Here is a 21361-nt window from a genome sequence, read left to right on the forward strand (position 1 = left end):
AGGCTGTAGCTGGTGGCTATCAAATCCGGCCTCCATCATCACTTCTGTCACTGCCAGGTCTAGTGAAAAGTGGCTCGTTGCTACCAAGAACCCACAGGGAAGGCAAAAGGGTTCACAGAGTAAGTAGCAGGAGTAAGCATTCAAACAACAACTCTTGGATGGACCGGGTCCCCTAACCAAGCATATCCTGGCCTCTTATTCTCTAGGGTTTACCCAGAGCAAGTAGGTGCTCAGGAAACCAAGTCATTTAGCAGAAAACTATAGCAAAGACCGCATTCCTTGGCTTGATTCTGACAAAGTCCAAATGGAATTGAGAAACTGGGTTACCTGAAGGACAGCCTCCAAGACCCGAATAACCCTTTGGAAAGACTGCTCACTTGTTATTCGTAACGGAACAAGGTGTCCAGTGGTTACATGTGCAGAGCTATTCTGAGGGGTTCCACCAACTCCCAAATCAAATGCGGGCCTCGAAGCCAGTGCCCAGCTGGCTGGGGCCCACCTCAGAGGGCTCAATCCATCATTAAGGTATCAGCAGAAGTAATGATGAAGATGACAGAAAACACAAGGCAGGGCCCAGGTCCTGGGGAGCTAAAGACCTAAGTTCTAGAACTCCTTAAAACCGGTATGACCACCACTCTTGGAGAAGCCACTTGCAAAGGTGCTCTCGCCCAGGGCTACGGCCCTGAGTATCAGCGGCCACACACAACCGTTTCACCACAAGGGGGCGATGTCCCACCAGCAGCCCGTTCTAGAACCGCCCCAGCCCGACCCCCTCCCCCTGGATCAACCACCTGCATCCAAATCATTGAATACAACCATCCACATTAGTTAAGATTTGGGACATTTAATTAATTGCTTTTTAAGATATTATTGCTGCAGTTAGGAAGGGAGCACTGAGATGGGAAGAAGGAGGTTAAATACAGAAAAGATTTAGAAGAGGCAAGTACCATTTTCCAAGTATAAAACTGGTAATATTAAAAGTGACACGGCAGTATATTCACGCGAGTACTTAATGTAGAAACAAGACAGTACGGTTTCTGCAGAGGCCAATGTGACATCTGCTAGCAACATGACATCGTGAAGACTTCTGCCCACCTCTGCCAGACTAGGTGTTACTAGGTGCACAGATACACAGAGAATGGAAAGCCCACAAGTGTTGAGTCAAACTAAGGCTCATGATCATAAAGTGGCTACAGTAGGTCCCTTTAAAAAATGCCACTGCCCCCGGGGCAGCAGTGCTGTCACGGAAGAGGGGGGCCTGCAGACACTGGAAGCAACAGCTTGCTCTGCAGGGCATGTGCTTCTCCAGTTTAGCAGCTAACAGACCACAGTGGTGCCTGCTGGGTGGTTTGTCCAGCACCACGAATGCACCGGAGACCCAAGAGACAGTTCACACAGAGCTCCTCTCCTGGGGGGGTGCCCACCAGTTCGGTAACTGGAGGGAACGCGACCCCCGGGTCCAAAGGATCCTAGCCTCTCCCTCTAACACACACACACACACACACACACACACACACACACGCCCCAACCTCTCCTGGAACCCACAATGGACAGGAGGAACACATACCACACCAGCCCTGCAGTGACACAGCCAGCTAATCACAGTTATTGTGGAGGAAGTACAGTGCTAAAGGCCTGGGGGCGGGGAAAGTCTGGTCGTCTTGGCTCTCCTGGCCAGCATTCCCAGTGAGGGAGGCCAGAGGATACCAGCCTCAAGAGGCTGAATGGTTCAGGAGTCCCTGAGAAGGGTAATGGAACAGAGGAGATTTTCTCCTGACTCATCCTAAAGTACTCCCCTACCCAAACAAAAATCTCAAAGACTGCTGCACCTCCCCCAGGGCCTGGGTCAGGAATAGCCCACCACTGCTCACTGTGAGGAAAAAGGCACACAATATGTCGTCTTCAGAGGAAGACAGTGGCTCCACCTAGATCAGGGCCCCATGCAAGGGAGAAGGGGGTAGGAAGTGGGTGCAGGGTTTGGTCCTGTCCCTGCACCACCCTGAGCAACTAGTCTTAGGAAGGAATCCCAGGCCCTAGGCCGCAACTGACGGTTGCCGTCATGCTTTCCTATCCTAACAAGTTTGTCTCATTCTAGCCAGGGCCGAGAAGTGTCCAGTACCTGAGGCTAAACTGCCATAGTACCTTTGCGAGATGAATATAGGGAAAGAGGCAGGACGAACACACTAACGGGGAGAAAATTTTCCTTGCCGTGGGGGCTCTCTCTCACACCCTACTGGCACCCACCTAGGGTAAGTCAAGGCAACTCGTGAAGGTGCTCTGAGCTGTTCCTTCAAGTGAACATACTCGCACATGATGGCTTACAACGGTGGGGGGTGGGGAGGGGAGGACCACCAACTCTGGCGACAGAGATGTGACTCTGGGCACTCATCCTGCTCTGACACTCAGAGACGCAGGGAAAGGGCCCTGGTTTCCGATCATCACCAGCCTGGGAGAGGGTACAGGTGTGCTCCGAACACTGCCAATTCGGACAGGCAGCACGAGGGCCGGAAAGTCCTGGGTTCTCTAGAAACCACGTTCTCTTAATCCAGGGGAACAACAGCAAACCAATGAGAGCATGACTTCAAACACGTATCTCCAAAGACGGCAGCAACCAAGTATCAGACCAGGGCCTGGAGCACAAAAGAGGGCCGTTCCAGAGCCTGCCTTGATAGACTGAGCAGATCTGCTCGGCCACTCCAATCCTGCAAACCAGGAACAGCGGCCTGCCCAGCTGTGTCCTGGAAAAATACAGTGAGGTGTGCTGAAAGCGACTCTAAGACGGACGACTCACCTACTCAAAGAGGAGGGCCGAGAAGGCCGCGTGCTTAGAGTACACCTAACACCCACCCGGGGAGACGCGTGTCACACGGATGCTTCCGAGCTGCCTCGCCCAGCTGCCTGAGAGAACAAAGAAAACCCTCTCGTATCGCATAAACCATACCCCAGTCTCCCTAAGGAATCAGGACAGGTCAGAGCTGTCACACAATGATGAAGTGAAGTGGAAAGCTAGAAGGTTAGAGAAGGAAATGGCTAAAATGGTTCCTAGGGTAACATTTGAGAGCAAGGGCAAAATAATTAGGTAATGGACTCCTCTGGGAACTCCACATTCAAAACCACAAAAGGATGATAGGAGGAACAAGAATCCTGAGGATCAAGCCGTCTCGTGGTCCATCTCGTCGTGATCTACGGAGCAAGACCAGATATTCGAACTGTGCGCGGCCTGTTCCACACCCCCAGAACCTTCTGAAGGCCAGGAGCCCCTCGGGGCAACGAAGGGTCCATACTCAGCGGGGTTTCGAAGAACCGTTCATCTGGCTGCTTGGAGTTACAGCGTCAGTGCTGAAAAGGCTGTCCAAGAAGACTGAGGTCAATTCTGCCACCAGGTTCCTGTCGACGGTCGTCTGGGCCATGCCGTAGATCGCACCCTACAAATGCAGTCAGAGATCATTACTGGCAATGAGGGGGACAGGGATGGAGATGAAGCTGTGGCTCTGATCTCCCCCTCCTCCCATCCCTGACTTCCATGTCCCTCTTCTCCCCACTCCATGCCCACCCAGACAGTTTTTCACAGGTACTTGCCAGTCTGCCTTTCTGCCCAAAGGAACCAGCCTATGGGATTTGCTGTAGAAAATTCCAGAAAAGGCAGGCTATTGCCTTTCCTGTGTCAAAACTTTCTTTTCAAAGGGACAGGACCACCACCTGCCTTTGTATGGCACTTTTAAATTTACAAGGTGCTTTCTACATAGCATACTTCATCTGAGACCAAACACCTTGGACACGGGTGAGGCAGAGATTATCAGCTTGGAGTGATAAGGTTTGTGGAGACATAACAGAGGCAGGAACAGACTCGAGGTCATTTGGTTCTTCCAACCCCCCCAGGATACCTAAACGTCCACAGGAAGAAAAAAATCCCAAGTGTCCCTACCATTCCTGTGGTCTTTGCTTTAGGATTCTTCATGATCTGAGTGACAGACTCCCGGATGTCCTTTAGGAACTGTATGGCTACTCGCTTCCGAGTGTGTACCAGCGTGATGCAGAAATGAATACTACGGGAGAAGACAGACACAGACAGAGATGAACCGCGGGGGAAAAAAGTTCTAAAATAAAGCAGCCCCCACACAGGAATCTATCGCTGGCTTCTTCATGTGATTTGTGACGAGTGTTCCCAGTCCTGGGAATCAGGGAGATCAATACATGGGCTGTCGAGCATGGGCTGACGCGAGGGCTTCATGCCTCAGCATGATCGAGAACATCCTGACAGAATGAATACAGCTGCCAGCTCTGTCCCACCCCTCCCCTCCAAAACGGTCAACTGCTAGGCCTTGAGCCACGTGACCACCAAGGGGATGCTTTCACCTTAGATGATACACCTTCATGGGGACAGGGCCACAGGGCTGGGGTCTTGAAGGACTTCAAGGCAAAGAAGAAACTCTAACTCCCCCTGGAGGGAGACCGAGGAACAGAGGGATAGTGAAGAGGAATAAACTGAGTCCACACAGGACTGGCAGTGGCACCACGAAGTCAAAGGGATCGGGGTACGTAGAAGACACGGGAGAGACCTCTGCCGTTGGGGTGGAGGGTTTATTTATTTGTAAGCATCATGGAAGGTTAGATTACAAAGGCATATTAAAGGAGAGAGCAGCGGGCCTGAACGATTAGAGGCCCTAAGGGAGGTTTTGAGGGAAGCAGTCAGTTTGTAGGCACCATGTGATGGCGGTACACAAGACGGGTAGAGAGAGCACACCCTAGAAAGACGGCAGGGGCGGTGGGGAGGCGTCTCGTGACCGGCCACTGGTCTCAAGAGGCTGCCACCTAATTTTGCTAGTTTTAAAGCTAATCGCCTTGTTCTGGATACAGAGTAATTCCAGATGGCAAGACGCAACCCTACAGCTACTACAGTTGCCACTGCGGTGCCCGGCCTCATAGCCGATCTCTACGCTTCGGGTCACCTTGCCACCCGAGTTCTTTGGCAGCCACGGCGCGCGGGAAGGGAAGAGGCTCCTCCAGCTTACCTGGGTGGGAACTGCAGGTGGTTCAGGTTCCATCCCTTGGCAGTCATCAGGTTAAACAGTCGGTAGATGTCAAAATCTCGGGAGCCCAGAGCTATGACTGACAACTGAGGATTCCCAAAAACAAAGATGCCTTTGATATTTTCCAGCCTGAAAACAAAAAAAGGAACAGAAAGGAAGTTCAGCCACATATACTCCTCGGGCCATCACCTCTCTAATCATTCAATGTCTCCCCTATAACACAATCTAATCTTTTAGGGCCTCAGCTCTCTCACCTTCTAAAATCAGGTGGCTAGACTGAGAGCAGTGGTCCCCAAACATTACAAGTATTCAAAGGCCCAAATCCCACCAAGCTCCAATGAGTCAGAATCATCGGCTCTTACCCTATCTGCCCAACTCCCAAATTCTGATATGCCTGAGAGGCATCTGAGGCATAAAAGATGCACGTTAAGGGGCGCCTGGGTGGTTCAGTCAGTTGAGTGTCCGATAGCTCAGGCGATGATCTCGGGCCTCGTGGGTTCGAGCCCCACGTCAGGCTCTGTGCTGATAGCTCGGAGCCTGGAGCCTACTTCGGATTCTGTCTCCCTCTCTCTGCCCCTCCCCCACTCGCACTTTTTTTCTCTCTCCCTCTCTCTCAACAATAAGTAAACATTTAAAAAATTAAAAAAAAAAAAAAAAAAAGATGTACAGAAAAGAAAATCCTGGCAAAATCATCGATCTCCACAGTTTAAAGTCCTACATGTCATGCCTAATGCATGAAATGGTACAGCAGCTCTCAACACACGGGTCTACCAGCTGGGTATATGCAGGCTTCTTTCAAATGAGACAGGCCTAACTGGCCACTTTCATTCACCTTCAGGACTCTGCAAAAGCCTGCCCAGCCCGGGTGAGCCACAGAGACAGGCGGGTAATATGTGCACAGGTAAGCCAGCCAGCACGCAGCCTAGTTCCAGCCTTAGCTCAGCCCTGGATTTCCTCACTTGCCCCGCCCCCATTCATTCCGCCTCATCCCCGATTCTTTTCCTACACTAGCGATTCTCCCTCCACGTGTGATTCCTAGACTGGCAGCGCCTCATCCCCGATTCTTTTCCTACACTAGCGATTCTCCCTCCACGTGTGATTCCTAGACTGGCAGCTTCGGTTCCCACTGGGAACTTCCTAGAGACGCACAGCCTCAGACTCCCTTTCCAGATCTACTGAATGAGAATTCTGCATTTTAAACACATCCTCCAGATGGTTAGGACACATGCTCAAGTTCGCACTGAACTATCAGCCCTTGGTAAGAGCTGCCGGTTGCTGACACGTCCTTCGAGACACGATGGCTAAAGACGAAGCCTGGATCTGACCCTCCGAGTAACAGCAGACCAAGGGAACTTATCCTCTCGGGCCGGCACCACACTCCTGAGCTGCTGTCCTAAACCCCCGGTCTCCAGAGGACGGTAAACGGGCTGGGAGTACGGGTGCTTGGCCAGGCAGACGCCTCGAACCTACGAGCAGACAAAGCAAGAGACGAGGCAGAATCCCGATCTTGCACACATACTCTGACTTGAGGAAGCGAGTGGTTTTGATGATCTGTTTGGTAGCTTCAACATAGCCACTCTCACCGAAGTACATCAAGGCAGCCCAACAGGCCGCGCTAATGCCTCCAGGCCGTGAGCCCGCGATGGTCGGGGAAGCGTAGATACCACCCTGCCAATCGGTAGCAACGAAGAACTGATGGCTCCTGTACTTCTTGTCACTGTACAGCACCACGGACGAGCCTTTGGGGGCATAGCCATACTGAGGGGGAGAAGCACAGGTGAGTCCACGGTTCTGCCGGGCACGCCTGCCCCACAAACTCAGCCCGCAAACCTCTCTCTCACGCGCCCGCTTCTCTCTGCTTCCCGCCCACGTGGAACATTCAAAGTCAGGGGGCGCCCGGGGGGCTCAGTCGGGTGAGCGTCCAACTGCAGCTCAGGCCACGATCTCACGGTTCGGGAGTTCAAGCCCCGCCGTGGGCTCACCGCTGTCAGCGCAGAGCCCACGTCGCAGCCTCTGTCTCCCTCTCTCTCTGCTCTCACCCTCTCTCTCAAAAATAAATAAACTTGAAAAATTAAAAAAAAGAATTCAAAGTCAGAAGGTTAAAGGCTGGAGGGAACTCTCTTTGAGGGGAGAAGGGTGGAATTCGTGTCACTCGGAACAACTCAAATCACGAGCTGACTCCCTTCCCGTTATTTTTATTGGTATTATACTTCCTTTTAAAAAAATCACAGTGCTCAGAGTCCAGAAGCTACTTGATGCAGCTGAAAAATAAACTGTGCGCTTGGTTTCCTTATAGAAAATGTGCCCTCCTAACGAACTGTCCCTGCAGCTCACGTGGAGCTAAGTTCACTCCCTGACAGACACCGGGAGAGACGGTAAGGAAGGGGGCACAGGGGTTGCTGGGGGCCGAGGTGAAATCGGATCAGATCCTGACGGAAGATCCGTACACATTATTCAGAGTCTGAGAACCAGGTCCCCACTACACTGGAAATTAAAATGAACTCTGCCGGTGCAGCCAAGACAAAGCACGCAGCCCGAGGCCGCTATTCCGTCTCCACATCCGGATGCCGTTTAAGAGCGTTCCTGACCAACCTACACTCGGTCTCGGTCCCCCAGGGGCGGCAGCATCCGAACATTCCCAAGCACCTAAGCTCTTCCGTTTTTCCACAGGACTCTCCCGTTAGCCCGCACCGGTCGCTCAGGGCAGGAGCCCCAGGAGCGCGTAGCTACAGCACTAGCATACACCCTCTTAGGAGTTCTATCATCGACCTCACCCCAAAGGATCCGAAAGTTTCAGGGAGCTTTGCTCTGGGGGCCACATGCCTAGGTCCTAGCATGTCCCAGTCACATGCCGTCAGCGGGCACAGAAATTCTCTTAGCCACATGCCGCCAAGATAATGGGTCTCTTTTCACTATTACTTGTCACCTGAACCAGCTACCCTGGTGAGAGCAAAGAGCCGGACTTAATTTTACATTTCTGGCAGACGCTAACGCTCCAACCAATTTATTTTGTTGATAGTAATCGAAATAATGAAATGGCTACTTTAACATTCGGTCCTTCCCCGCCTCACCTTGTGGGTATCAGCTGAAATGCTGGTCACGCCTTTCACCCGGAAATCAAACGGCTGCTCCAGCGGGTATCCTGCTTTCTCCATAAAGACGATGAGGAAGCCCCCCAGACAAGCGTCCACATGAAGAGGTATTTTGTATCTGACAGCCAGCTAGTTCCAAAAGAGACCGCAAGAGAATTTCATTTATAGCCATATAACAAAAACTTTGTAAGACACAGGTGGAAAGGTGTGCTGTACTCCCAAGGCCGTCATGCACGATGGCTTTCATGTTTTAAAAAACTGGCTAGTTTTGACATTCCTAATAAAGCTCATCTTCCAAATGTATTTAGCCTTCAAAATAATTCATCTGAAATGTGGCATTTTATTTCTAAATACTGCAGGGCCCCAAACGCAATGCAAAGCCGAACAGGACACAAGCAGCGCTCTGATTTAGGGGGGGAAAGGTGCTGCTTTAGTAACGGCGGGGCGGGGAGCCTGAGGGACACGGCCCCCTGCGAGGCACACCCTTAACAAGCAGCCCATCTCCCGGCTGAATGGAAACAGCGGCGCTCTTTCAGAGTATCCAGAGTATCCAGCTTCAACAAAGGCTCTACCTTGTGTCATCCCTCCCCTACAGCAGAGGCTCCGAAGGGAGCTGGACGGCTTCCTCTGTGGCTCCTGGGATTTGTGCACAAACCTGAACTCGCACTTGCTTCTCCTTGCCGAGTCCCGCACCATTAGATTCTATTATAAAATCTCAACCTGACTGCCTAGCAAGCGGCCCATTTCTCCCGCGTACCTTGGCCACTTCAGGGACAGGATCTAGGATACCGTGAGGAAACTGGGGGGTAGAACAGACGAGCATGGCAGTGTTCCTGGAGATGGCTCTCCTCATCGCCTAGGGGTTAAAGTCGAAAGGAAAATGAGAAGCCACGTCAACATTACTCTCCTCTGTCGCTATTGGCTCAGGGTCTGCGCTCCTCCAGCGCCGCTGCCTCCACCTCTCCAACCCGAGAGAAGACCGCCCCTGCCATGGGGGCGGCACAGAAAACCAGGCCAGAGGGGTCCATCTGGGAAAAACAGCCTGAGGCCACAATACAGCAAATCACTGTGGGAGGAAACAGCATCGGGCGAAGATGCCGCGGAGCATGTCCCGGCCCCACTTACTAGCGCTGAAACCGGAGGTAAACTACTTAACCGCCCCGGTCTGTTTCCTCACCTGTGCGCTGCAAAAATACTAACAGCTTCTACAACTTCCCTGGGCTGTCATAAAGCTCAGATGCAATTTGTATAGCACTCTAGAAACTAGAAAGTTCTCCACAAAGGCAAGGCATAAAAATAAAGGACTACAATTCAGTCTTAAAAAAAGAAAGCCTGCCATTTATGACAACAGGGATGAATCTGGAAGGCATACTGCTAAGCAGGCCAGGAACAGAAAGATAAATACTGCATGATCTCACATACGGCAGGTACAGCAGTCAATCTCAGAAGCAGAGAGTGGAATGCTGCCTGCTGGGGGCTGGGGGATGAGGGGCACCGAGTTTCAGTGATCTCTAACAGCAAGTTCTGGACGGCTAGTGGATGGCCATGTGACCACGAAACAACAATACTGCACTGTATGCTTGAAATCAGCTGGAGGTCGAAGAGGGAGTCTTAAGTATGCCAACCAAGGAGGAAAAAAAAAAGAAAGAAAACAGTAACTATTTGAGGAGATGGGTATGTTCAATAGTATGACTGTGGGGATTATTTTGCAGTGTATACACATCTCAAAACATCAAGCTGGCACCTTAAATATATTTTTTATTTGTCAACTCATTAATTTGTCAGTTAATAAATCAGTAAAGATGGCAGGCAGAAATAACGCCAGTGCTAATAACTTGGGTAGTTTGGTTCTGAATAAATATTGTTACTATTCTGTTGCCAAGGATACCGATTCAGGCCAATAAAAACCACAAGAAGAGTCTGGGGGCAGGTGAGTCCATGCTCACGGTACAAAGACAAAGGGGAAAGTGATGTTGCTGAAGCAAAATCAAGGTCTGCGAAGTCTCAAGTCAGGGACTAGATAGATCATCTTGCTATCAGACCTCTGAATTTATGAAAACACTCAATCACCACTGCCAGCAGCAGCTCGTCGGCTCTGGCCGCTACAGTCCAAGGCCTCTGGAGCCCACGTGCGCACGACGTTGCAAAAAGTCAGCCGGTCGGGTACATTCCTGCACCTCACAGTCCCCAGCAGGAAATGGCCCTTCAGGGGAACTCACCCGAACATCCACCTCCATCATTTTGTTCAGTGGAACCCGTATAATCTTCATCCCAAAATAATTGGCTGCTTTGTCAAATGCAGCATGGGCACTCTGGGGGGCCACACTAAATGATAGAGAAGAGGAAAATAATGAAATTCAGATAAAAGCAGGGTTCAAGAGAGAGCCTCATTAGCAGCTCATCTAAATCCCCAAGAGCAAACTTCTAATTATTTTTCCTCACATTTTTACAAGTGTTTATGTTGTTTTTCTTTTTAACCACAAATAAAAAGAGGTCAAATGATTTTCTATAGAAAATTTCTCCCTGTGATTTAGCAAATCCGAAGCATAAATGAGGGCTGACAGGTAAAAGATGAGGGATTGGGAATTTGGATCAGACCAGCATCTGGCAGAGCCTTTTTGTGTTGGCCATCCAAAGCCGGGAGACCCTGGTGGGAACGTGCTGCCTGATACAATACACAGCCAAGCAGGAACCCAAGACCGCTTGGCTGGGGTGTTCTACCAAGTCAGTGGTTCCTTCCATCTCTGAAAGCCCACAGCCTGTGAGAAACGAAAATTCCCATTGTTCCTGTAAACTTGGAAGCAGCATTTCAAATAGCACTGAAATGGGGGGCGCCTGGCTGGCTCCGTTGGTAGAGTATGTGACTCTTGATCTCATGAGTTCAAGCCCCACGCTGGGCACAGAGCTTACTTAAAAAAAAAAAAAAAAAAAAAAGACAAATAGCACTGAAAAGGAGACTGAGCCATGGTTATGTATTTGCTTTCAGACTTCTCTCAATTACTACACTCTCAAAATCAATCTGTTCCCCTTAAGGAAGGAAAGTCTCGATTACTGAGTAAGTACCAGGCACTAAGATTTATGTGTGAGAAAGATGGCACCATGATTTACTCTCTCAGGCTTGAGATCACCTGCAACAAAACCCTTAGTGACATTTGCAGGAAAACAGTAACCCAGAGGATGCAGTATAAACACACCGGATAAGGAGAGGGTCTAGAGAAAAAAATGCAGCCAACTATCAAAATTATGCCCATGGGGTGCCATTATGGATGAATCTCAAAAAAATTTTTTAAAGTTTTCCTCCCAAAAAACAGCCCTCAGGCTGAAATCTTCTCAGGAAGCACCCCGAGGCAGCCTATTATATTTAAGTAACTTTCACTGAACTAGGTAATTAGAGTTTTCCTTAGGCTCCAGATTACTTATAATAAAATCACAGAATTCAAAGATGTAGTCCCGTCACTCTGTCACTTTTAGAAAAAGGATCTCATTCTTGCTATCCGTATATGCCGTGTACAAACTTGCGAGCTGGGAAAGGGAATGACCTTTAAAATTAACTGGCTGATCCACCCAGGACATTGCAGAATGTGAAGGGATGAGGGTCAAGGGCAAAGGAAAGGAAGAATGAGGACTGGAACTGCCAGAGGAAGAGGGAAGACAAGAAGCAGACAACAGATGGTCAGGCTGTTTGCAACAGCGGTACTCCAAACAGATAATCTAAAGGCCACACATACATACATTTCTGGAGTTCTGATGCCGTTCGCAAAGGCCAGGTCCCGATAAGCTTTGCAGGCCATCAGTATGCTTTCTGTCCCCCCAGAGGTCACCTGTAATAAAGAAGAGACGACATCCATGGAGTGGAGTGAGGGACAATGATCAGCAAGCACATCGATGCCACCTTGATCTTGATGGTGGTCTGATGCAGAAGCAGATAAGGTCTCGAATGCATTCTGCAGAGCAGACACTGCTATGTCTTCCGGAAGGAAATCTGGCTTTATCAGCTAAGCCCAATCTTGGTTCCCAACACTCAGAGGGCCTGTCATGAGCCCGATCTCCCTCATTGGACTACAAACTCATGAAGGTGGGGACCGATCTGCTCATGACAATATTCTGAGCACTTAGCCTAATAGCTGACACCTAATACAACCTCAACTAACACTATTCAAAGCCTGATGTGACTCTCATAAACCATGACCAACACAGGCATGTCATACCCATCAGGCTATCTTCTTAGATAGCATCTAAGAATGAATCATTTCAAAACAAACAAACAATCAAACAAAAAGCCACAGCACTGAGCTAGGTGGTTATTTTCTTAGACTTCTCATCTCCGAAGATTCATACAAGCTTAGATAACTTCCTCATTGTACAGCTGAGAAGCCCCGAAGGCTAAAATATTTCACCCAATGCCATCCATTAGCATCTGTTGCTGAGAAGTAAAACTTTCTACATTTGTTCATTTAGTACAGCTTAACAGGAGATGGAATGAGAGACGGTAATTTCTGAAATTTCCTAAAGTAACCACATATAGGACAAAAATACCATTGGCTACAAAATCCCAGTGGTCAGCAGTTACATGGAAGATTAGCTGAGAGAAGTCAGTCACATTTTGATTCAGGAAGTCTTCGTGAAACATGTGACCATCACCCACAAGGTAATGCACTGAACTTGGGCAAGGGAGACCGGTTTACAAATCCCGGCACTTCTGTGCTGGAGACAATGAAAATGCTTACAGAGGAGGTCAGCTCTGCAAGCCAGCAGCACGTCCTGTGGTCTAGCATAAGACCTCAGGATGTGACATGAGGAGCCAAACCAGCTGTGAAGAAAGTCAGGAAAGAACCAGCAACGTCCAAGTCTCCAGTGCGTCAGTCTCTTACTAAGGTCACGTGATGACCTAAGCAAAAGTATTTCCAAACCCCTAGTCACCCAGCGCACACACCCTATTTTTAGTCCAATAACGAATCAAATCAACATCATTATTTGTTGGGCAAACAACAGTGCACTTTGACTGTAAAGGCAGGAATATCTACATTCTACTTCTGATTTTTATTGCTGATCCCCCAATTTCTATGTTTATTTATTTTTGTTTAATTTTTATTCGGTAGGCTCCATGCCCAACATGGGGCTTGAACTCACAACCCTGAGACCAAGGGTAGCATGCTCTTCCACCTGAGCCAGTCAGGCACTCCAATTCTGCGTTTAACTATGCTGCTAATCTCCCACTGCCCTGTGTGCCCAAAGAAAAAAATGGAAATTTAATCGTGAAGTGAGAAAAGCCTCAATAACTACTTGTAATGTTAGTCAACTTCTTCCAACATTATAACAACTCTCGCTGTTAATATGTAAGTACGTCAGAGAACAAGAGTAGAACATGGCCTACTTGGAGAATTTTCTTTCAGATGCTGTTTGTAGCCAAAGGCATTTGCGCAAGCCAAGACTGTTCTCCGTGGCAACAGAATTTCTTTTAGTATACGAGATAACCTCTCATCCGTTCTGAGGCAAGTGAAGTTAATAGAAGGAAAAACAGCTTAAGTTGAAGAACAAAGAACAAAAAGAGCTAAGATCTTAGTTGGGAGCATGCTACAGACAGCCCAGCCATGAGGCTCTGTCGTCTTCTTTCCCATCTCTGAACCCCGAACTGTTTTCACCAAAAGCAGCAGAGACAGACACATGTGAGAGAGAGACAGAGAGATGTGAGAGAGAGACAGAGAGATATAAGAGAGAGACAGAAATAGAGAAGGGTGAGAGAAACAGAGAAACTGAAATAATCCCAGAGGTAATTAGTTCTCTTATAAAATTTTATGTAATAGAAAAGACTGGAGATCTCAGACTCCATCCTTCTCCTGATCCCTGACACAGCCACTAAAAAAGATCAAAACGGAAGAGGCATGGTTTAACTGTAGCAACGCAAAAACAAAACACAAAACAAAAACAAAAACCAGGGTTGGACTTCTGGATTAAGATGGAAGGCTGAAACCGCTCCACAACTACCTTCTCTCCCCCAGGACCTAGAAGAAGGAAGAAAAGAAGCAGCAGAAACCTGCAGTAACAATCACCGAACAAAGAGACAGATACTCGGAAGCAAGATACTTCAAATAGTGGCAAGGAAAAAGGAGAAGTTTCTGAAGTACAGCAGACAGCAGAATACAGTTCCTAATCCCCCCTCCAGGCCCTGAAAACTGTCCTGTGGGCCGGCAAAATCCTGAGAATGCTCATTAAAGCCCCCAAATCTTCAGAGAAACAATGGAGGGGGTGTCGTTATCTTCAGATCAGTGAGTGGTAGCCCTGGCAGCTAAGGAGAAACCAGCAAAATGAGAAGAGAATGTGGGGACCGACCCCTGAAGTCAGGGCTTCAGGGATATAGAACGGGTTAAAGAAACAATCAAAGCCCAAGGGTGTTATTCTCTTCCAGCTAGGCAGAGTGAACTCTAAGAGATAACTCTTAACAAAATCTCAGACGAGACCCACCGAACCCAACACAGGTGCAACAAAGCGGCGCTCAACCAAATGCTCTCACATGAGAGATCGGCCACCATGCAGCAGAACAAACTCGAATGTTCCGAGGAGCATGAGCCATGATGAAAGAAAATGGCCCGGTAACCATGCAAAGATTCAAAAAGAAAAAAAAAAAAAAAAAAAGCAGCACGCAAAACAAAAGCCGAACTCAAAAAATGGTAACAGCCTAAGGAGAAGGGAAATCCACGCACCTGTTGGTCACTATAGGACAATATGATAAGAACGTGGATTCAAAAAAAAAAAAAAAAAAAAAAAAACAAACGTGGATTCAAGAGAACAAGCGCTGAATGACTGGACACCAAAAACAAGATGATGAGACCACAGACCCCAAAGCACAAAGTACCAAACGATCCCAACACAGAATTAAGGCATAGGAAACAGAATAAGCCCTGCCGAGAACAAAAACAATGACTTGGAGGAAAGGTTGAGGCAAGTGTAGCGAACCAGATTAGCAAACGACAGACTGAAAGACGGACGCCGCTCCGCACATGGAGAGCTGCGTCCTCCTGGCTAGACACGGGGAACCAAACGGGGTTCCAACAAGAAACACAGGGACGGTCGCAAATCTGGGAAATCCTATTCTCCAAGGAAGAGCTGAGCAGCCTAGGACAAAGTGGGGAAGAGAAAATCCAGAGGGAAAGAGGCTGCGAAGTGCGCACGGTCACGTGGGAAAACAACCACCCCGGAACCCCATCTCCGGCAACACTGACCGTATAGCTGGGCCTCCCGCGAGAGACGACCGAAAGCCTGAGGAAACAGTAACAGTTTTTTACACCCGCCACTGAGCTAACACGAAGGAGTAAACTGAACCCGGACAAAGCGACGTCGAGAATCCTACAGATACGGGAGGGCCAGAGCCGGCCTCGGCCGTGAGGGCTGCTGCCGCCCCCGGACACCAAACTCCCGTTGTGACAACTGACAGGAGATCAACTCAGGGCCTGCCCCCGGGAAAGACTCTGACAGCACACGGCTGAAGACCTGGGACCCGCACCCACATTCTCAGGGGAACGAGAAATACCCCAGTGGTGCAGAAGAGGGCAGCAAGAAAACTGCTTTCTCGGCTCTGACGGGCAGGTGAAGAAAAACAAAGAACTCTCAGGAACGGATAACGAGACCGCTTTCACATGAGTCTGTGGTGTGAACTCACGCCACCGCCGTAGCACGAAACTGCAAGCTGAGCATCGGACGCAGATCGCTTCCCAGCGACTCCCCGGCATCTGGCAGGAGCTGCTGCACATCTTCTCTGCCAGACCTTCATTTCCATCTAGGCCTCAAAGATAGGTTCCCGGGAAGACGAGTGGCTCACAGTTGAAACAACAACGAAGTCACAAATATGACAACACAAGACAACATGAGTGAAACCGGCAGAGACAGGTTGAGGCTCAGAAGTGGTGGAATTAGACACAGAATAGAAAATAATCACGTGCAATATATTTAAAGAAACAAAATATACGCCAAGCAAAGGAACGATAAAGAACTGCCACGCAGGGGTGCCTAGCTGGCTCAGTGCATACAGTATGTGACGCTTGACCTCAGGGTTGGGAGTTCAAGACCCATATCGGGCACAGAGCTTACTTTAAAAATTAACTCATTGATCAATTACTTGAATCAATGAAAGCTCTGTAATTATCTCCTGGCTCCAACGATTATCACCTCACAGCCCCTCTTCCCTCTACCCACAGACACCCAGCCACTGCTGCTACGGAGAACATCGCTGCTCTAACAGCTACGCCTGTCCAAGTTCCCCTTGTCTCCTGGGTAATTAACCACCTGTCGGATGTGTGTCAGCCAGCCCTTCTTACTCTAGCCTCATGGCTCTCAACCTCTTCTGTGCCTTCTATTTGTCTCTCTGGATTTTATTCTGGCTGAGTTTTTATCTGTCTTGTTCCGTAAGTTTGACTCACAAACCATGTAAGTATTTTACAGAGTTCTAAATGAGACCGGGCTCTTTGGACAAGTGGCTGAATCAGGGTCTGGAAGCATGCAAGGTCAACCTGGAATATTTCATCAAATAAAAGTATTTTCTCAAAAAAAAAGGGAAAAAGAAAGGAAGCTTTCAAAGACTACATGAGTCACACAAAAGGACCCAAGAGCCAAAACTAAGAGGCTCCCACTGGTCAAAATGGGCCAATTTGAGCATTAATCGGAGCAGCAGCTCCAATGGACTGAAGCAAATTACTCTACAATGTTCCACCACACTACTGACAGCCACTGGTTACTGCCAGTTTGCAGCTACCATGGACAGTGCTGCTATGAGTATACATCCATCCCGACACACACATGTACCAGTTTTCCTAGGGTACGTCCTGAGTAGTGACATTTCAGGGTCATGAGATACGTGTATCCTTGACTTGACCACACAAGGCCAAACGATGTTCCGGTTGCTTCACTGATGGCCTCTTAGAAGTCCACAGAGTCTGTGGCACAGGAGAATACCCACATACTCTAAGTATACTGGCCTCTCCCACCATGCCACCTGTTCATATAAATGCCATAAAGGAACCCATTGCTGGATTATGGTTGGCTCAGTTTTTAACAGCTTTGGAATTCTGGGGGGGAACGAATGCCAGGAATACCATTCTGTTAGATACAGAATATACGAATGTGTTGATTTTTCATGGTGCCAACATAAAGTAAAACGACTACTGCTTATTGGAAAAAACAAAAAACTATAAAATGTTCTTGCCTTTGGACAGGCCCTTCAATAGTTAAATTTGCAGAGGGGCGCCTGGGTGGCTCAGTCGGTTAAGCGTCCGACTTCGGCTCAGGTCACGATCTCACGATCCGTGAGTTCGAGCCCCACGTCGGGCTCTGTGCTGACAGCTCAGAGCCTGGAGCCCGTTTCAGATTCTGTGTCTCCCTCTCTCTCTCTGCCCCTCCCCTGTTCATGCTCTGTCTCTGTCTCAAAAATAAATAAACGTTAAAAAAAATTTTTTTTTAATAAAAAAAAATAAATTTGTAGATATTATAATGATTATAAAAGTATCTGATAGGCTTAGTGCCTCTAGGTTACCACTACAGCATGCTGAGTTAAATCTAACTACCCTGCATAAGCAGAGATTGAGAGACCTGAGTTTCTTCTAGAGAAAGCAAGTATCGGTCTGTAGTAACAAATCTAAACAGACGTTTATCAATCACAGTTTAGGAAAATGAACAAACATCTACTAGAAAGAACAGCTGAAACAAAAAATCCTTACATGTGTCTTTAAATATAATGATAACTTCCCCTTCTTTTATTCCTAAACCAACTAAAAGAGATTTGATTTATAGCAAAATAATAAACTTCCAGCTCGAGTACAATGAGAAGTATATCAAAAACACTATGATGGCTTGACAAAATTATATAGACCAATGGGTAGGCAGTGGGTGTGTCAGTGGATGGAGGAAAGAGGGAGGGAGAGAAAGAAAAGAATAGACAGAGCAGATGTGCACAACATTTACATTTAGCGAATCCACGGTGTTCTCTAAACTGTTATAGGAACTCATATAAAGTTTAAAATTTTTCAAAATAAAAACCTGAAATGAAAAAAAAATCTTTAAAAATGTACAATAAGGGGTGCCTGGGTAGCTCAGTCGGTTAACCGTCTGACTTTGGCTCAGGTCATGATCTCACAGTTTGTGAGTTCAATCCCCACATCGGGCTCTGTGTTGCCGGCTCGGAGCCTGGAGCCTGCTTTGGATTCTGTGTCTCCCTCTCTCTCTGCCCCTTCCCTGCTCGCACTCTGTCTCTCTCTCTCTCTCTCTCTCAAAAATAAATAAACATGAAAAAATTTTTTTAAAAATGTACAATAAAATGTCGATGTTCTAAAAACTGTAAAAGTTGGGGCACCTGGGTGTCTCGGTGAGTTAAGCTCCTAACTCTTGGTTTCGGCTCAGGTCATGATCTCACAGATTGTGAGATCGAGCCCCATGTGGGGCTCTGTGCTGACAGTGTGAAGCCAGCTTGGGAATTCTCTCCCTCCCTCTCTCTATCTGCCCCTCCCCTGCTCCTGCTCTCTTTCTCTCTCAAAATAAATAAACTTAAAAACAAAGTTTTTTTTAATTGCAAAAGTTAACATTTTTACATTGCTGTTAAAATGGATCTTCCTACAATAATCACATATTATCTGTATAATAAAATGTTTTCAACAAACTCTTCTATTTTAAGCTAACAAAATAAGATAGTTGGAGGCCCCTGCATATACTTACACATCCACAGGAATCCGGTCCCCCATTGAACAGGGAACAAGCTATTCTTACAATCTCTGCCTCGATCTTTCGCAGTCCTGGGAAGATATCTGGATGCAATGGATTACTCCACGCAAAATTTCCGTAAGCCTGCAAAGAAATGCAAGCAGATATGAAGTATGATAAATACACCGCATGGGACAAAGAACCATGCACTACACAAAAGTTTCTAAGTATCAGGCACAACACTAGAAACCGGAAAAATGGTAAGATGTGTTCTCCAACATAAAGAAGATCAACATATAGTGGAAGAAACAGACATGCAAATAAATTATTTTACAGCATGGTGAGAAAGGAAGCGTAGATGTGGTTAAAAGCACATACTAAAACACCAAACAGGGGCGCCAGGGTGGCTCAGTCGGTGGAGCGGCCGACTTTGGCTCAGGTCATGATCTTGCAGTGCGTGAGTTCGAGCCCCACGTCGGGCTCTGTGCTTACAGCTCAGAGCCTGGAGCCTGTTTCAGATTCTGTGTCTCTCTCTCTCTCTGCCCCTCCCCTATTCACTCTCTGTCTCTCTCTGTCTCAAAAATAAATAAACGTTAAAAAAAAAAGTTAATTAAAAAAAATAAATAAAAAATAAAATAAAACACCAAACAGACCCATTTTGCAATCTTAGCTTCACCTGTTACCTCTAGTTGTGTAATCTTAGGTCAAATAACCTCTCTGAGGCTGTTTCCTCATATGCTCAAGGGGATAATTATGGTCCCTACCTGCTAGGGTTCTAGCGATGAGTAAATAACATAACACGCATGCAAAGCACTTAGGAGGGGATCCAGCACAAACCAGCTATTGTGGTCAGTGCAGTACCAGAAGCATGCAAGCGAAGGAAGGGGCCCTAAGGGGGGAATAACAAACATCCCCAGGGGTCTGAGGTGTCTGTAGAGTGGAATTACTAGGAATGTGACAGATCAATAGGAATTCATCATTTAGAACAGGCGGAGTGAAGGGGAGGAAAACATGGTATGAGTGAGCTATGTGCCTGCCGCAAAGAGAAAAGGCGAAAGTTTAAGTTTATGTGGGAAAGTAACAAAGTGGTTAAAAATACAGGTAGAAAGCTGGCTCATGACGGGGCTTACATCTTCTGCTACAAAAGCAGCTCGGGTTTTATCCTGTAGGTAGTGGGGAGCCACTGAAAGTTTTTTTATTTTTTTATGGTTTTGTTTTTGTTTTGTGTGTTTGTTTTGGGGAGAGGGAGGAAGGGGGAGAGAGAGAGAGAGAGAGAGAGAGAGAGAGAGAGAGAGAAAGAGAGAAAATCCTGAGTAGGCTCCACACTCAGCATGGAGCCCAAAGTAGGGCTCGGTCTCATGGTGGTGAGATCATGACCTGAGCCAAAACCAAGAGTCAGACACTTATTTGACTGAGCCACGCAGGCACCTCTCCACTGAAAGATTTTTAAGCAGAGAATAAGATCAGAGCACTATGTCAAGACATAGCAGAGCAAAACCTGTAATATTTAGTAAGGTATGAGCAGTTTCATAGTTATTATAATCAAACACAAAGACCTTAGAGACTATAAGGCCCATGCCAATTTTACATGACAAAGTAGGTTTTAAGAAATAAATGTGATTAGAAAAGGAAGAAGCTATAGGCAACTCTAAAGTCAACAGAAAACAAGAATTATCTGAATCATAAGTGAGCCTACTGCTCATTCTCAGATCATCTGATTTGAGATGTGGGTAGTATAGAAAATGATGACCAAATTTCTGTTCCTCATCCCTTCTTAGCAAACAAAATATGTCTGGTCATTAATAACCTCAAATGATGGGGGACTACCTTCCCTAGTAATCTGCCTTCTACACAGGGCATGTATAAGCCTAAAAACATAGGTCATATTGTACTTTTTTACAGACTGAAGAGATCTCTAACAGTACGATTCATATTCACCTATGTGTGGGTAAAGAGAGACTCTCTGAAGTTATTTTTAACAATAAGCTTTCCTTAAGTATTTTTTTAATGTTTATTTATTTTTCAGAGAGAGAGAGAGAGAAACTAAGTGCATGAGCAGGGGAGGGGCAGAGAGAGAGGGAGACACAGAATCCGAAGCAGGCTCCAGGCTCTGAGCTGTCAGCACAGAGCCCCAACGCAAGGCTCAAACCCACGAACCATGAGATCATAACCGAGTGGAAGTCGGATGCTTAGCCAACTGAGCCACCCAGGCGCCCCTACGTAATATTTTATTTTAATTACCCAACTAAGGAGAGAAACTGACTGGCACTCACCTTCACGAGGAGTTCGGTGAGCTCTTCCTCCCCACTGTACACAGCTCCGGACGCCTTCCCTTCTTGCCAGAAGACATCTGTAGAGAAAGTTAAGACCAGTGAGTCAGTAAACAGGAACTTTTGGGAAGACACTTAGGTTCTTTTTTTTTTTATTTAAAAAAAAATTTTTTTTAATATTTATTTATTTTTGACAGAGAGAGAGCACAAGCGGGCTAGGGGCAGAGACAGAGGGAGACACAGAATCTGAAGCAGGCTCCAGGCTCTGAGCTGTCAGCACAGAGCC

General features: G+C 47.4%; 1 protein-coding gene across 8 annotated transcripts in view; it reads right to left on the minus strand.

Annotated features, from left to right (window-relative positions):
- Nucleotides 1-828: 828 nt before the first annotated feature.
- SGPL1 (sphingosine-1-phosphate lyase 1) overlaps nucleotides 829-21361 on the minus strand; it is a 74843-nt gene continuing 54310 nt past the window's right edge. For all 8 annotated transcript variants that reach the window (XM_081790533.1, XM_078434336.2, XM_078434338.2 and 5 more), the window contains 10 exons: nucleotides 21079-21155; nucleotides 18821-18949; nucleotides 11855-11943; nucleotides 10342-10447; nucleotides 8880-8978; nucleotides 8102-8251; nucleotides 6550-6788; nucleotides 5013-5159; nucleotides 3926-4046; nucleotides 829-3425 (listed from right to left, as the gene is read on the minus strand). In XM_081790533.1, the coding sequence (XP_081646659.1) occupies nucleotides 3285-3425; nucleotides 3926-4046; nucleotides 5013-5159; nucleotides 6550-6788; nucleotides 8102-8251; nucleotides 8880-8978; nucleotides 10342-10447; nucleotides 11855-11943; nucleotides 18821-18949; nucleotides 21079-21155 (1298 nt within the window). In that variant the 3' untranslated portion in view covers nucleotides 829-3284. The remainder of the gene's footprint in view (nucleotides 3426-3925; nucleotides 4047-5012; nucleotides 5160-6549; nucleotides 6789-8101; nucleotides 8252-8879; nucleotides 8979-10341; nucleotides 10448-11854; nucleotides 11944-18820; nucleotides 18950-21078; nucleotides 21156-21361) is intronic.

This window comes from Panthera onca, chromosome D2 (genome assembly GCF_046562875.1).
Source record: "Panthera onca isolate mPanOnc1 chromosome D2, mPanOnc1 haplotype 2, whole genome shotgun sequence".
In the NCBI taxonomy this organism is placed as follows: domain Eukaryota; kingdom Metazoa; phylum Chordata; class Mammalia; order Carnivora; family Felidae; genus Panthera; species Panthera onca.